We start from the raw sequence: 13,779 nt of genomic DNA, 5'->3' as shown, positions 1-13,779 counted from the left end.
GACGCTAATGCAGTTTGCAGCTGCACCGTGGCGCCTGGGATTCAGCCGGCCAGCGGCGAGCTCGCTGCAGGAGGAGCAGGGCCCTGATGTGAGCAGGCAGCCGGGGAAAAAAAGGAGCTGCCTTGGCGAGGTGCCCCGAGCACCCCTGCACCTCCCCGGGGGCTCGGGTGCAGGAGGTGGCAGCACCCACCCGAGCCTTGCACCCAGGAGCAGCAGCATCTCCTGGATGTGGGCAGCACCCCCAACCCGCTCTAATTTCTTTATTTTTTTTTCCTTATTTCCTTATTTCCCCATCCCCAAGTGCCCGTACCCATCTTCCGTCCCTCTGCCCATCCAAGCCTTGCCCAGCTGAGCCCTGGCACCCTCCCTGCTTTGTCCCCATGGGGCTGTGTCCCCAGTCTGTGCCATGGGACACATGAAATGAAGGTGTAGGAGTAGGGTGCGATATCCAAAGACCCTAAAGACTCTCCCTGGCTCCGCTCTGATTTGGGTTTGGTTTGGATTTGGGTTTGGGTTTGGGTTTGGGTTTCCCTTCCCACCCCTCCGGCTAGGAGCAGGGCCGGGGCATTTGCTGGAGGAAGCGCCCCTGAAAGCTCCGAACAAATCTCTGTTTTGATTAGCTGTGCTCCTAAATGATTTATAATCAGCATAATACAATAACGACAATGACTCCCTAATCAGATTAAACCGCTCTCCATTTGTCTGGGGCTTTGCGCTGTAATCTCTTCCTCCTCTCCCTGCCATCGATTTTTGTTTCCTCGGCTCGAGTTGTGCCCAGCCCCACCCTGAGGGGTTTTCCAGCCTCTGCATCCTTGCCTGGACTTCGTATTCCAGCACACATCCCCTTTTCCACCCTAAAACCTCATTTTAGGGGAAAGGGGAGCCTGGAGATGTCGGGGAAGCCAAGCTGAAGGTGTTGGGGCAACCGAACACCGCGGGCTTCACCCGGCCGTGCCACGAAATTTGATTAATGCGAGTCCCTCGTTAGCCTGGCTGGCACAGTACAAACCTCGTTAGAGCCCCAGGATCTTTAAGTGAGGTCCGGAAGGTGTTCCCACTTCTCCCCTTAATGAAGAAAAATCGCAGCGGAGGCGGCCGGAGGGAGCGCGCGGCGTGCGCCGGGGTGGCAGCGGGGAGCGGAAGCCAGGCTGGAGGAGGGCGAGGAGAGAGGGCTGTGTTAACACTGATTAATAATAAATAACCGCCGTAATGAGCCCTAATTAATAATAGCACATGCTTAAGGAATTGATTCCCGGCGCATGGCAGAATGCCGTTACAAGTCCCTGGTGCTCTGGCGGCGCCGCCGATGCGGTGAGCGGCTGGGATCACCCAGGGGTGCAGGATGAGGGGATGGGAATGGGATGGGGACTGGGATCATCCCTCACCGCCGCAGGAACAGCCCCAAAAAGGATGGGGAAAAGCCCAGGAAGCATCGCAGTGCATCCTGCTGCCTCCTGAACCCATCAGCAGCCAGCAGCGGTGTCACCGCCAGCATGTCCTTGGCATGGCGGTCCCCAGAGGCTCAGATGTCACCAGGATGGGCTGTGAGAGCCACGTTTATGGGAAGTCAGCTCCATGGGGAGACACATTTATGGGACGTCAGAGCCAGGTGACAGCCAGGGAGAGAAGCCAGCAGAGCCAGGACCAAGCTCCGTGCTGCTTCGCCCTCTCCCTTGATCTGATGTTCAGTCGCTGCACAAGCAGGCTGAAGATTTTGTTGTTATTTTAATTTTCTAGCTTTAGTTTGAGGCAAATTGGTGCAGGAGCATCCCTGTGCCCTGCACATGGGGCAGCTGAGCCCGCTGCTGCGTGCCGAGGGGAGCGTGGCTGCCGGTGACCCGGTTGTTTCCCAGCCCCTCCAATTCACGGCGTGATAGATAGATTGATACGGGGCTTTAATCAGTGTAATATATAAAGCACTTAATTTGCCTTATTAAAAGTCTGCACTTTGGATTTTCAGGATCCAGGAAATTAACTCAAGCACCTAACCATTTATTTGATTGAAAGAGATCATAAATAATTCATGCCTTTCCTTCGCCTCCAGTGGAAGACCTGCCGGGTGGCGGCGAAGGCGCTCCCAGCACCGCCAGCACCGTGTCCCCATGCAACTTGTCTCACCCCACACTGGAGCTGCCCTCTTGCACCAGTTTGGGGTGCAGCGCCCCGTCCCCATACATCCTTTCCAGGGGTCCCTGTGCCCCTTGGGGCTGGGGGCTGTACACGGAGGTGCCAGGCACGGTGCGGCCAGCTCCCAAAGCAGCGGTGCGAGCGGTGCGCGAAGCCAGCTGCCTCCCCAAACCACCTCCTCTTCCCCTCCCTGTGAGCCCTTTAGGGCTGTGCGTGATGGGGAGGTCACAGCGGAGCCATCACCCCCCCAGGAGCTCATTTCTGTCCCCATCTCGTTGCCCCTGAACTCCCCGCTCCGGCCAGCAACGCACCAGGAAAGCTGCACGCCGCTGGGCGGCCGGCTGCGGCGAGGTCCTGCTGCTTTTATTAGGAGGATAAATTGCACACGGAGCTGCCGCCGTGAGATAAGCGAGCACAGAGGAAACGGCTGGGGTGGGCAGGGGCAGGTAGGGCCAGCGCCTCTCCTTGGGGTTCGATGTCTCTGCCAAGGGCACCCCGGGGGCTGTGCGGGGCTGGAGGTGGCCGGCAGCGGGAGCGGATTGATCCGGGGCAGGGCAGGCTGCAGGGAGGGGGGGGCTCATCCTGGTGGTCCTGCTGCACGGGACAGAGAGGAGCCAGCCACGAAAATCACCCTGACCATAAAGCTGAGCGTTTCATCTATAATTCAGAGGAGCCACTGGAAAGTGGCTCTACGCGAGATAAAACCCGGCTGAGAGAGTGGAAATTTATGCCACCGTTTTTTTTTTTTTGCTGAGCTGGGAGGCGGCGCGACCTTCGGAGAGGTGCTGAGGGTGGGGGCAGCAGGATGGGGTGCTGAGCGTGACCACGGCCCCGTGCCAGCGAGGGCTGGGCGTGCTGACGTCCCCAAAAAGTGCACAGGAACCTGCACCTGGGGGTGTTTGCAGGGGGAGGGCTGGAAACGTTGCACGGCGGGGGCGCAACATCCAGCGGGGTGCATGGGGATGTGCATCAGGGTGGGGGGCTCTGGAGAGGGCAATATAGGGTGGGGAGGGGGTCCCTGGAGCGTGCAAAGCCACCTAGTTCTTATGGGGTGGGGTGTGCATCCCTGGAGTGTGCAATTTGGGGTGGGGAGGGGGTCCCTGGAGTGTGCAATGCCACCTAGCTCTTATAGGGTGGGGTGTGCACCCCGAGGCTGTGCCCCACCGGCCAGTCCTTACGGTGTGGGTTGTGCACCCCCAGTTTGTGCACGGCCAGCCCCGTGGTGCAGGATGGGCACCCTTCGGTCCATATTTTGCCATCCGGCCCCTAAAGCACGGGACATGCACCCCTGGGACCACCCTTTGCCCCCCACCCCTCGCAGCACCCTCTGCTCATCCCTGCGCCGTGCGCCACCAGCCAGCCCCGGAGCGCACGGGGCCGGGGGGGGGGGGGGGTCCCGAGGTCCTTTCAGGGGAGCAGGGCAGGGTTTGGGGCCCGATGTGCCGGAGCAGGACGCTCCCTTGGAAGCTGCGGGGGGGGGCTGGCAAAACCCCAGCCCCATTTTTTTCCCCGTACCACGGGCGGACACTGCCCTCCAGCGGGCTTCTCCCGGCCGCAGCTGGCCAGATGCGCACGGCTCTCGGGGGTGGGGAGGGACACCCAGCGCTCCCCCGGCCCTCCCCCAGCCCCTGCCCCGGCTCTGCGCCCCCTCACTGCTGGTTCCTCTTCTTGGCAAACTGGAGGACCACGTTGTCGTACTCGGTGTCCCCGAGCCACTCCTTGCCCTGCGCCACGAAGGGTTGCCGGAGCGGGACGGCACGCTTGGGCACGGCGTAGTCGTCCCGCTGCGGGTTGTAGGGGTACTCGTGGCCCGAGGGCTCCTCCGGGGCCGCCTGCAGCCTCCACGCCTCCCCCTTCACCTCCTCGGGCTCGTCGTAGACGGTGTGGGCGCACAGACCCTCGGGCTCGTCGTAGATGTGCTCGGCCTTGGGGACGGAGGCGCGGGGCAGCGGGGGCCGCGCGCTCGCCTCATGGATGCTGTCGTAGAGCGGATCCGGAGCCTCCTCGGGGCCACGGAGCACGGCACCGAGCTGCCTGCCCAGCAGGGATTTGGCGATGGTGTCGAAGGGCACGGCGTATTCGGATTCAGCCCCTGCTTTAGCCGGAGCATCCTGCCTCCTGCCCTTCTCCGGCACCTTGCCGGCGCCGCCCCGCTGGAGGGAGTTGCAGGGCTCGGCGTAGAGGCACTTGGCGGTGCCGCCGTCGCCACCGGGCTCCTCGTGGCCCTGCGTCCAGTTGGGCACCTTGGTTTGGGCGCGTGGCCGCGGGCCATCGTCCCCGGGGATGCCCCAGCGCTGCTCCTCGGCGCCCCGGCCCCGCTGCGCCTCGATGGCCGACTCGATCACCTGGAAGATCTCGTTGCCTTGCCGCGTCTCGAACTCGAAGTTGCCCTCGCCGGAGGCGCAGCGCCGGCCGGCCTCGAAGGAGAAGGTCACCTGCAGAGGGGACAGCATCAGGTCCCCGTGGTGTCCCCACCACCACCTCCAGCCCGCCCTCCCGGTGTCCCCGGTACCTTGTCCCGGCCGAAGCGCCGCAGGAAGCGGTAGGGCCAGCTGTAGAGGATTTCCCCCACCTGCAGATCCCGCAGCTCCAAGGCTTCCTCCCCGGCTCGCAGGACGAAGCGGCCCCAGAGGCGGCAGCGCTCGGAGGACTCGGTGGCCCTCACCATCACCTCGAACTCCTTCCCCAAGCCAGCTGGGGACAGAGAAGGGCGGCTTTTGCGGGGATCAGAGCCCCAAAACGCCCACCCCGAGCCGAGCTGGGGGACGATGAGGGGGGGAAGCGGTGTCCGGCCGATAAGGGCTGGAGCTCCGCGGGAGGAGCGCGATAGCGTGGCGAAACCCAACCAAACCGCAGGGCAGGAAGCGCACACAGAGGCTATTTTTGAGGCTATTTTTGCCCCAGGCCTCCCAGCACGGTGCTGCGGGGGCGGCTGCTCGCCCACGAGAAGCAGCCCCGGGTGCCAAAAGCCGCCCCCTCCCCGCTCGCAGGCGCCCACCTTTGTCCCGGGAGCTGTAGAGGGAGTTTTCCTCCATGGAGAACTCGCCCTCGGCGCGCAGCGAGCCCTGCTGCCCGTCCTTCCCCGCCGCCTGCTCCTCCCTGCTCCTCTGCCCAAAAAGAGCCAGGGGTGACCCTCAGCTCTGCCAGCCCCGAGGCAGATCGGGGTTTCCCCCGTGGATCCAGAATCTCCCACCCCGTGATTATCAGCCCTATAGGGTCTCCCTCCCCATAGGATCTCCCACCCCATGGTTATTCCACTCATAGGGTCTCCCTCTCCATGGGATCTCCCTCTGAATAGGGTCTCCCACCCATATGGTCTCCCCCCTATAGGGTCTCCCTCCCCATAGGGTCTCCCTCCCCATAGGGTCTCCCATCCCATGGTTATCCCACCCAAAGGGTCTCCCTCCCTATAGGGTCTCCCACCCATAGGGTCTCCCACCCCATCGTTATCCCACTGAAAGGGTCTCCCTCTCCATAGGGCCTCCCCCCGATAGGGTCTCCCTCCCCATAGGGTCTCCCTCCCCATAAGGTCTCCCACCCCATGGTTATCCCACCCATAGGGTCACCCTCCCCATAGGGTCTCTCCCACCCAGGGACTCCTTCCCCATAGGGTCTCTCCCCCACAGGATCTCCCCCCCAAAGGGTTTCCTTCCCCATAGGGTCTCCCCATAAGGTCTCCCGCCCCATGGTTATCCCACACATAGGGTCTCCCTCCCCATAGGGTCTCCCCTCCCCATAGGGTCTCCCTTCCCATAAGATCTCCCCCCCATAGGGTCTCCCACCCCGTGGTTATCCCACACATAGGGTCTCCCTCCCCATAGGGTCTCCCCCCTATAGGTTCTCCAACCCCATAGAGTCTCCCACCCCATGGTTATCCCCCCCAAAGGTTCTCCCCCCATAGGCTCTCCCTCCCCATAGGCTCTCCCCATAGGCTCTCCCACCCCATAGTCATCCCCCCCGTACTGTCACCCCCCCCGTAAGTGTCCCCCCCCGGATTTTTTGGGGCCGCGCTCACCGGGAAGGCGAGCTCGCAGAGCCTCAGCACCCAGCCGGCCGTCTCGGAGCTGTCAGCAGCCAGCAGGTAACGCTTGTCGGTGGTCTCCAGCAGGAAGGGGACGGTGTCTTTGGGGCAGCCCCCGGGGTCCCCGCTCGCCTCGGCCACGTGCACGCAGTCGCTCAGCTTCACCAGCCGCCGGCTGCCCTCGCCCCTCCGCAGTTTTTCGGCCGCCGGCGGCGCCGAGCCCTCGAAGAGCTCCAGGCGGGAGGTGGAGCAGGAGCTTTCCCGGTATAAAACGCCCCAAAATTTCTTCCATTTCTGCCCCCGGGAGAAGCGAGGGAAAGGAGGGAAAGGGCGGCGTCAGCCCAGAGCTGTTTGCGCCCTCCCGGTTGGCGCCCCTTCGGGTTTCTGCCCAAGCCAAAGTGCCCAAGTGGGTCCTCGGGGGGTTAAATAGGGCAAGGGGGGGGGTTAAATTCTGGCACCGAGCACAGGCAGCGGCATGGGGGGAGCCGTGTGCCCTGCTGCAAAAAGGAACCGCTCAGCATCATCCTGCCTGGGAGGGGGAATGAAGCATGGGGAGCCCCCCACAACGCCATCCCCCTGCCCTGGGGGATCTGTCCTACGCCTCCCCAAACCCCACAGCGCCTGAGATCCACGCCGAGAGCCCCCCAGGGGACCGCCAGCTCCTCGTTTATCCCCTGCTCCTAAAAACCCACCCAGCTCAGGAGGAAGTTTCACACCAAAATCAGCGTCGGCTGCAAGGGGAACCTGCGGGGCCCGGCAGGTTTGGCCAGCACCATTTTTTGGGGCGTGTTTGTGGGGCTAAGCCCGGCCTCCCCTCTACCTCTTCTTCCCCATCCTCTGCAGCCGGTGGCTGCTGCCTTGCCGGCGATGTTATCTGCACCCCTGCTCTGCTCTGCTCCACTCCGCCTGCTCGCAGCACCTCCAGGATGATGAGGACGAAGGCACCGCCACCAATTTGCTCCAAATTGACCCCATTTCCTCGGCACCGCACGGGGGCTGCTGTGCCGCCAGCTCCCCACAAACACCGGGGTGCTTTGGGTGCTCGAGCACGGCCCCGGAGAGCAGGGTTTGGTTCTCCCTCTTCCCTCTTCTTCGTCAAAACCCGGAGCCGCCCAGGAGAATCCTTCCCCTTCTTGCTCAAGAGCGGTGGTGGCCGGGGGTTGCTAAGCCCCGGGGTGTTATCAGCCGGCCGGAGAGGTTGCATCAGTTTGTGCCCGGCTTGCAGAGCTCCTGGAGGGGGCTGGTGGCCCCTTTGCGCCCCGGCCCCATCTCTTTGGATCCCCCCCAGCTCGTCCCCGCAGCCCGTGGAGCCGAAGGATGCTCAGGGGGTTGGTGTGGGGAAGGTCCCCCGTCCCCAAATTGCCTTCGTGTGCCCCAAATCGCCCCCAACAGCCCTTCCTCCCAGCCCGGGGGGCCCAGCCATGCCCCAACCCCCCCCTGATTCTCCATACCCCGCACGAGAAAAACCCCAAAACCGCACCGCGAGGCCGCTCAACACCAAAACCGACGCACCAGGCCCGTGCCCCCCCGACGCCCCCACCCCATCCTCACCTTCCCAAAAGTCTGCTGCAGCTGCAGGTAGAGCGCGCCCTGCTTCACCACCGCCTCCTCCATCCTCCAGCCACGAGCATCCTCCCGCGTTCCCCTCGCACCACCCGGGACCCCCCCAGGACCCCCTTTTTCCTGCGTGGTGGTGCCGGTGGTGTCCCCCCCGTGCGCCCCTGCCCGCCGGCGGCCGCGCCGTGCGCCGCTGTGACGTGCGCTCGGCGGCTTCTGTTTCCTCCCCGTGCTCAGCTCGCGCCCCGGTTTCCTGTGCCGCCGACGTTACCATAAAGGGCAGCCGCCAGAGCAGCTTCGGGGACGGCCCCGAGCGTGTCACCGAGCCGCTGACGGCGTGGGGTGAGGTTTGGGGACGGGCTGCAAGGCGGTGCCGGCGGTCCTGCAGTTCCCCGGCCCCGCGGGAGAAAAGATTCCCGTGGGAATTGCATCCGTGCCTCAGTTTTGCCGTCTGTAAAATGGGCCCAAAAGCACCTCTGCGCCCCCCAAAGTCAGGCTTTTTTCCCCCAAAAAGCCGGTTGTTTTTTTTACACCTCTGCTGCAGCCAGGGTGGGAAGTGGCTCGGGTTTTGCAGGCGTCTGCTCCCACTCAGCGGTGTGTGTAGGAGATCCCTTGGTACATGCAGGGGATCCCTTGGTACGTGTAGGGGATCCCTTGGTGCACGCAGAGCACTGCTGCTCTTGGCGCATGCAGGGAATGAACCCTTGGTGCGTGCAAAGCACTGGATCCCTCGGTACATGCAAGGCACCAGATCCCTTGGTGCATGCAGGGGATCTCCTGGTGTATGCAAAGCACTGATCCCTTGGTATGTGCAGGGGATCTCCTGGTGTATGCAAAGCACTGATCCCTTGGTATGTGCAGGGGATCTTTGCATGCATGCAAAGCACTGGATCACTTGGTACGTGTAGGGGATCCCTCTGTGCATGCAAAGCACTGGATCCCTCAGTGCACACAGGATCCTTTGGGGCATGCAAAGCACTGGATCCCTTGGTATGTGCAGGGGATCCCTCGGCGCATGCATTGGATCCCTTGGTGCATGCAAAGCACTGGATCCTTTGGTGCATGCTGGGGATCCCTTTGTGCATGCAAAGCACTGGATCCCTCGGTGCACACAGGGGATCCCTTGGGGCATGCAGGGGATCCCTTGGTGCATACAAAGCACTGGATCCCTTGGTACATGCACTGGATCCCTCGGTGCTCGCAGTGGATCCCTTGATGCCCTCCCTCCCCCGGTGCCTCCCGCCCGGTGCCGCCAGGGGGCGCCCGCGGCCGCCTCCGCCCCGGCCCGCAGCGGGCAGAGCCCGGGGGGGTCCCGCTGGGAGCACTGGGAGCACTGGGATGGGGCGGCGGGGCGGGGCCTGCGCTAACTGGGAGCGCTGGGAGTGCTGGGGGCTGTGGTGCTGGGCCTGCAGGCACGGGGAGCACTGGTGTGGGGCACTGGAGGCACTGGGAAGCACTGGGAGCTCTGGTGTTGGACCCTGCAGGCACTGGGAGCACTGGGGCTGTGTACTGGTGGCACTGGGAGCACTGGTACTGGGCCCTGGAGGCACTGGGAGCACTGGTGTTGGGTCCTGCGGGCACTGGGAACACTGGTGTTCGACTCTGGGGTCACTGGGAGTACTGGGAGGCACTGCTGCTGGGCCCTGGAGGCACTGGGAAGCACTGGGAGCACTGGTACTGGGCCTTGCAGGCACTGGGAGCACTGGGGCTGTGTACTGGAAAGCACTGGGAGCACTGGTGTTGGGCCCTGTGGGTACTGGGAGCACTGGTGTTCGACTCTGGGGGCACTGGGAGAACTGGGAGCAATGGGAGCTCTGGTGTTGGGCACTGGAAGCACTGAAAGTACTGGTGCTGTGCACTGGGGGCACTGGTATTGGGCCCTACGGGCACTGGGAGCACTGGGGCTGTGTACTGGGAAGCACTGGGAGCACTGGGGCTGTATACTGGGAACTACTGGGAGCTCTGGTGTTGGACCCTACGGGCACTGGGAGCACTGGGGCTGTGTCCTGGGCAGCACTGGGAGCTCTGGTGCTGCGCACTGGGGCTGTGCCCCGCTCATACTGGTGTTACTGGTCCCACTGGTTCCCTCAGGCCGCGCAGGCCGCGTCCCCTTTAACCCCCCCTCCCCTCCTCTCCGCGCCGTGACGTCACCGCGTCATCAGAGGGGAGGGCGGGGCGTGGCTTCACTCGGCGCGCGCGCGCGCGCGCGCGGCGGGCGGGGCGCGGCCGGGGCGGGGCGCGCATGCGCGGCGGGGCGGGGCGGCGCGCGCATGCGCAGCAGCCCCCGGCGGCGCCGACAAGGAGAGGGGAGGGAGGAGGAGGAGGAGGAGGAGGAAGAAGCAGGGGGCAGGGGCGGGGGGGGGGGGAGGAGGAGGAGGAGGAGGAAGAGGAGAAGAAGAAGGCCCGGCGGAGGCGGGGGGGAGCGGAGCATGAATGGCGCAAGATGGCGGACCATGTGCAGGTGAGGGGGGAGGCCCCCGGGGGGCCGCCACGCCTCGGCCCGCCTCGCTCCTGCCAGGCCTCGGGGCCTGCGGCACGGGGCTAGGCCGCGGCGGGGGGAGGGGAGGGGGGAAAGGGGGGAAGGGGGAGCGAAAGGGGGGAGGTGGGGGGGGGAGGATCGCCTCAGGGTCTCGTCAGGATCCCCTCAGCAACATCCCGGGATCCCCTCAGGATCCTCTCAGCGCCCCTTCAGGATTCTCTCAATATCCCTGCGAGATCCCATCAGGATCCCCTCAGGATCTCCTCATGATCCCGTCAGGATCCCCTCAGGACCCCGTCAGGATTCCCTCAATATCCCCTCAGGATCCCCTCAGCACCTCTCCAAGATCCCCTTAGCACCCCCTCAGGATCCCCTTAGCACCCCATCAGGATCCTCACAGCACCCCTCCAGGATTCCCTCAATATCCCATCAGGATCCCCTTAGCACCTCTCCAAGATCCCCTCAGCACCCCTTCAGGATCCCCTCAGCAACCCCCCAGGATCCCCTCAATATCCAATCTGGATCCTCACAGCCACCCCCCCAAGATTCCCTTAGCACCTTGTCAGGACCCCCCCAGAATCCCCCCAGGACCCCCTCAGCACCCCCTCAGGATCCCCTTTGCACCCCTCCAGTACTCCCCCAAGATCCCCAGAAGGATCCCCTCAGGACTCCCCCAGGATCCCCTCAGGACCCTTTAGGATCCCCTTAGCACCCCATTAGCACCCCCCAGCACCCCCTCTCCTCTCCCCAGCCCCATATGGGGGCGGTGGGCACCGTGGTGCGGAGGGGCTTGCTGCGTACCCCCTATATTTCCCCCCAAATCCCCTCTTTCCCTTTAAAAACCCGCTCTCCTTTTACTAAAACCCCCCCAAAACTCATCTGGCTCTCAAAACCCTGCTGCGGGCCTGGCTGAAGCCGCCCTCCAAAAGCCCTGCCTGGCTCTCTGTTAAATATCGGGGTGAGAAACTGGAAGTTTGGGCACCGCCATCGCCGGCTGGCGGCTCCAGGGGGGGGGTTAAAATTTAACGGTGGGGGCTCGGGAGATGTTTGGCTCCGAGGGAAAAGTTGTTTGCAGGCCGGGGTCAGGCACCTGCAGCCTGGCACGGTGCCTTCGGCCGGCCGGGCAGAGGTGGAGGGATCGCTCGGCGTCGTGGCTGGGGGTGCCGGGAGCGTTTTTTATCCTCTTTTTCTTCTCCCCGCCGCAGGTAAAGGCGCCCAGCAGCAGCTCTGGAGAGCCCTCAGGTAGCTGCCGGCAGCCAGGAGAGCGCTAGGTTGGCTTCAGAACTGCCTCGGGATCGCTGCGTGGCAGGAGGACGCGGGGGTTTTGGTGCTAGGTGCATTTTTGGGGGGAGAAAAGGGCTTTCCGAAGTGGGAAACTCTGCTCGTTTTGGTGTTATTTGAGCTAATTAAACCCAGCGTTCGTTTAGCAGAGCTGGTGTTGAGTTATCCAGCATCACCTGGAGACGTTGCCTCTCGGTGCGAGCAACCCAGGGCTGCTTTTATGGCACGTGCTGTGAGATTTGGGCCTGTTTTAGCAGGAATCGGGGCTTGCAGGTAAATATTACGGGGTTCGGAAGGTTCCTGCAGTCGTTGAGGGCTTTGCTTGGGTTGTGCGTCCAGTCTGGTCCCTAAAAACCGGAGGTTATGTGAAGTTTGAGGGCCCACGGGTGGTGCTGGTGATACCGTGCGATGCCTGCAAGCTCCTCTTGTAGGGGAGACCACCCGGGGCAGGGGCAGTGAGAATCAGGCGATTTTGGGGGGCTGGGAGCTCCCCCGGCCTGAAATCGCTGCACGTTTCTTGGAGAAACTTGTCCATTTCTCCACGAACTTACCCGACCTTCTTTTGAATGCATATTTCTGTCGGATCCGGGGCTTGCAAGCGTTGCCTAAACTTGTTCACAGCAGAGGAGAGCAGAATTAGCTTCGCGGGCGAATATGAATCCTGTTCCCCTTTCCCCCTCTGCCTTGGAAACGGATTTATTTCATTTTTTTCTCCTTTTCTTGCCTTTTAGATGCTTTCCAGGTGGTTGCCCTGAGACGGGATGCGCTTACGGGGAGTGAATGCTCCTGTGGGAGAGTGGGTGCTGTAGGATGGCGATGGGTTCTGTGGCTTTGCGGGTTGAATGTTCCTATTTGTTTGGAGGTTTTTTTTAAAAAATACGTTTTTGTGGCACTTAAAACTCCTTGCCACCTCTGCGTGGCTGCGTGTGCTGCTGGCTCTCTGACTCCAGGATGAAATGAAAGGATTTTGGTGCCCGCGAGATGTAGAAGGACAGGTACCCAGCTGGGTGCTCAAATAGACAACTGAGAAATCTGCTATCTTAAAGGAAATCACGCTTTTTTTTTTCCCCTTCTTTACCTGATTCCAGGCTCAGGTCAGGGTGTTCCAAATCCTGGAGATTCTCACCCAGTTTTCCTTTTTTTTTTTTTTAATGAGCTGACAGCTCGGAGCAGAGCGCTGGGAAACTTCCGTGCTGGGAGCAGCTCTGGGTGCGTGCAGGTGCTGTGCAGGGCCAGGCTGCCACCAGGAGCTCCCTTACAGCCCCCTCACAGCTCCCTCTTGCAGAAGGAACTCTTTGAAAACCCTTAATTTGCCCCAGAAGTGCTCAGGTGGGCGCTCCTGGGTCATTTTCCCCCCTTGCACGCTGCTGACGGACAGAAATCGGGCAGGCCACGTGCGAGCATGGCCACTGGGGGAGGTTTCCCAGGGCTCAGCAAACGCCCTGCTGCTCCCCGGACTTTCTGAGCCTGGATGTTTCACTCCATCCCTAACAGAACCTGCCTTTTTATTCTTTTTTTTCCTGGTGTTTCTGCCTTCCAAAGGACATTGTGTTGGCTCAAAGGCAAAATCTAATTTGCCTCTCGACATCCGTAAGGTTGGGCTCGCTCCGGAGGAACCCCTGGAGGCTGAGATGCGTCTTTCCCATCTGATACCAAGCGAGGGCAAGGTTACAGAGGGAAAAGAGTCACGCTGTGGCCTGCTGCCCACCTGCAAATCGCTCAGAATACTTTTTCTTGTGTTTTAGTTCAAGGTTTTAGGCATTGGAGGCGCTGCGAGCTCTCGCCGAGGACTTGTATTTATCTCAGAATAGCCCAAGGGAGTGCTCCGGGCCTGGGGAGGGTAAAGCAGTGCTCTGACACTAAAAATAGAGCTGGCAGCGTTTCTTTTGCAAATCAGGCTCTATTTTTTTTTTAAACTGTGCACTTTTTTAAGCCCTGCTGCTGCCGGGATGCTCTGCAGAGTGGGATCCCGGGTGGAGCGAGGAGATTTGCGGTAGCAGAAGCCCAGCCCCTGAAGGGAGCCAAACTTGGAATGGAACAACCCCTTTTTGGTTTTGGGGGCTCCAGTTTTTGCTGCCTGCTGGCTGGAACAATTTTGGGAGGACTCCTCGGTGCCAGGTAAGGCTCTGCTCGCTCTCCTGTCGTGGAGCAGCCCACGTGGGAGCTGCCTTCTCGGTGCCTTTTTGGGGTGAAATCCCAACCTTCTTCAAACCCCTGAGAGCCTTCGTTGGGTTCAGGGCAGCGGCCCCGTCTCCTCTCCCTGCTCCAGCCGCCCAGAAGATGGTCCGTGTTCCCTCTGATAGCCAGCACTAAT

At 62.1% G+C, this 13,779-nt stretch overlaps 2 protein-coding genes across 2 annotated transcripts in view; one reads left to right on the top strand and one right to left on the bottom strand.

The window, feature by feature from the left end:
* Nucleotides 1–3,776: 3,776 nt before the first annotated feature.
* Nucleotides 3,777–7,792, bottom strand: DOK2 (docking protein 2; the record flags this gene model as incomplete). Its single annotated transcript, XM_084302326.1, has 5 exons — nucleotides 7,700–7,792; nucleotides 6,143–6,442; nucleotides 5,126–5,234; nucleotides 4,640–4,821; nucleotides 3,777–4,562 (listed from the first exon to the last, which is right to left on the bottom strand). Exons 1-5 carry the CDS (start codon nucleotides 7,760–7,762, stop codon nucleotides 3,777–3,779), a joined length of 1,440 nt encoding a protein of 479 aa, XP_084158452.1. The 5' UTR covers nucleotides 7,763–7,792.
* A 2,293-nt stretch (nucleotides 7,793–10,085) lies between these two features.
* Nucleotides 10,086–13,779, top strand: part of XPO7 (exportin 7) — a 43,242-nt gene continuing 39,548 nt past the window's right edge. Inside the window, exon 1 of the mRNA XM_084302311.1 lies at nucleotides 10,086–10,166. Within this exon, the coding sequence (XP_084158437.1) occupies nucleotides 10,149–10,166 (18 nt within the window). The 5' untranslated portion in view covers nucleotides 10,086–10,148. The remainder of the gene's footprint in view (nucleotides 10,167–13,779) is intronic.

Source organism: Netta rufina (assembly GCF_964035555.1).
Source record: "Netta rufina genome assembly, chromosome: 27".
Classification (NCBI taxonomy): domain Eukaryota; kingdom Metazoa; phylum Chordata; class Aves; order Anseriformes; family Anatidae; genus Netta; species Netta rufina.
Note: the sequence above shows the minus strand (reverse complement) of the source record. Positions and strands in the feature narration are given on the sequence as shown.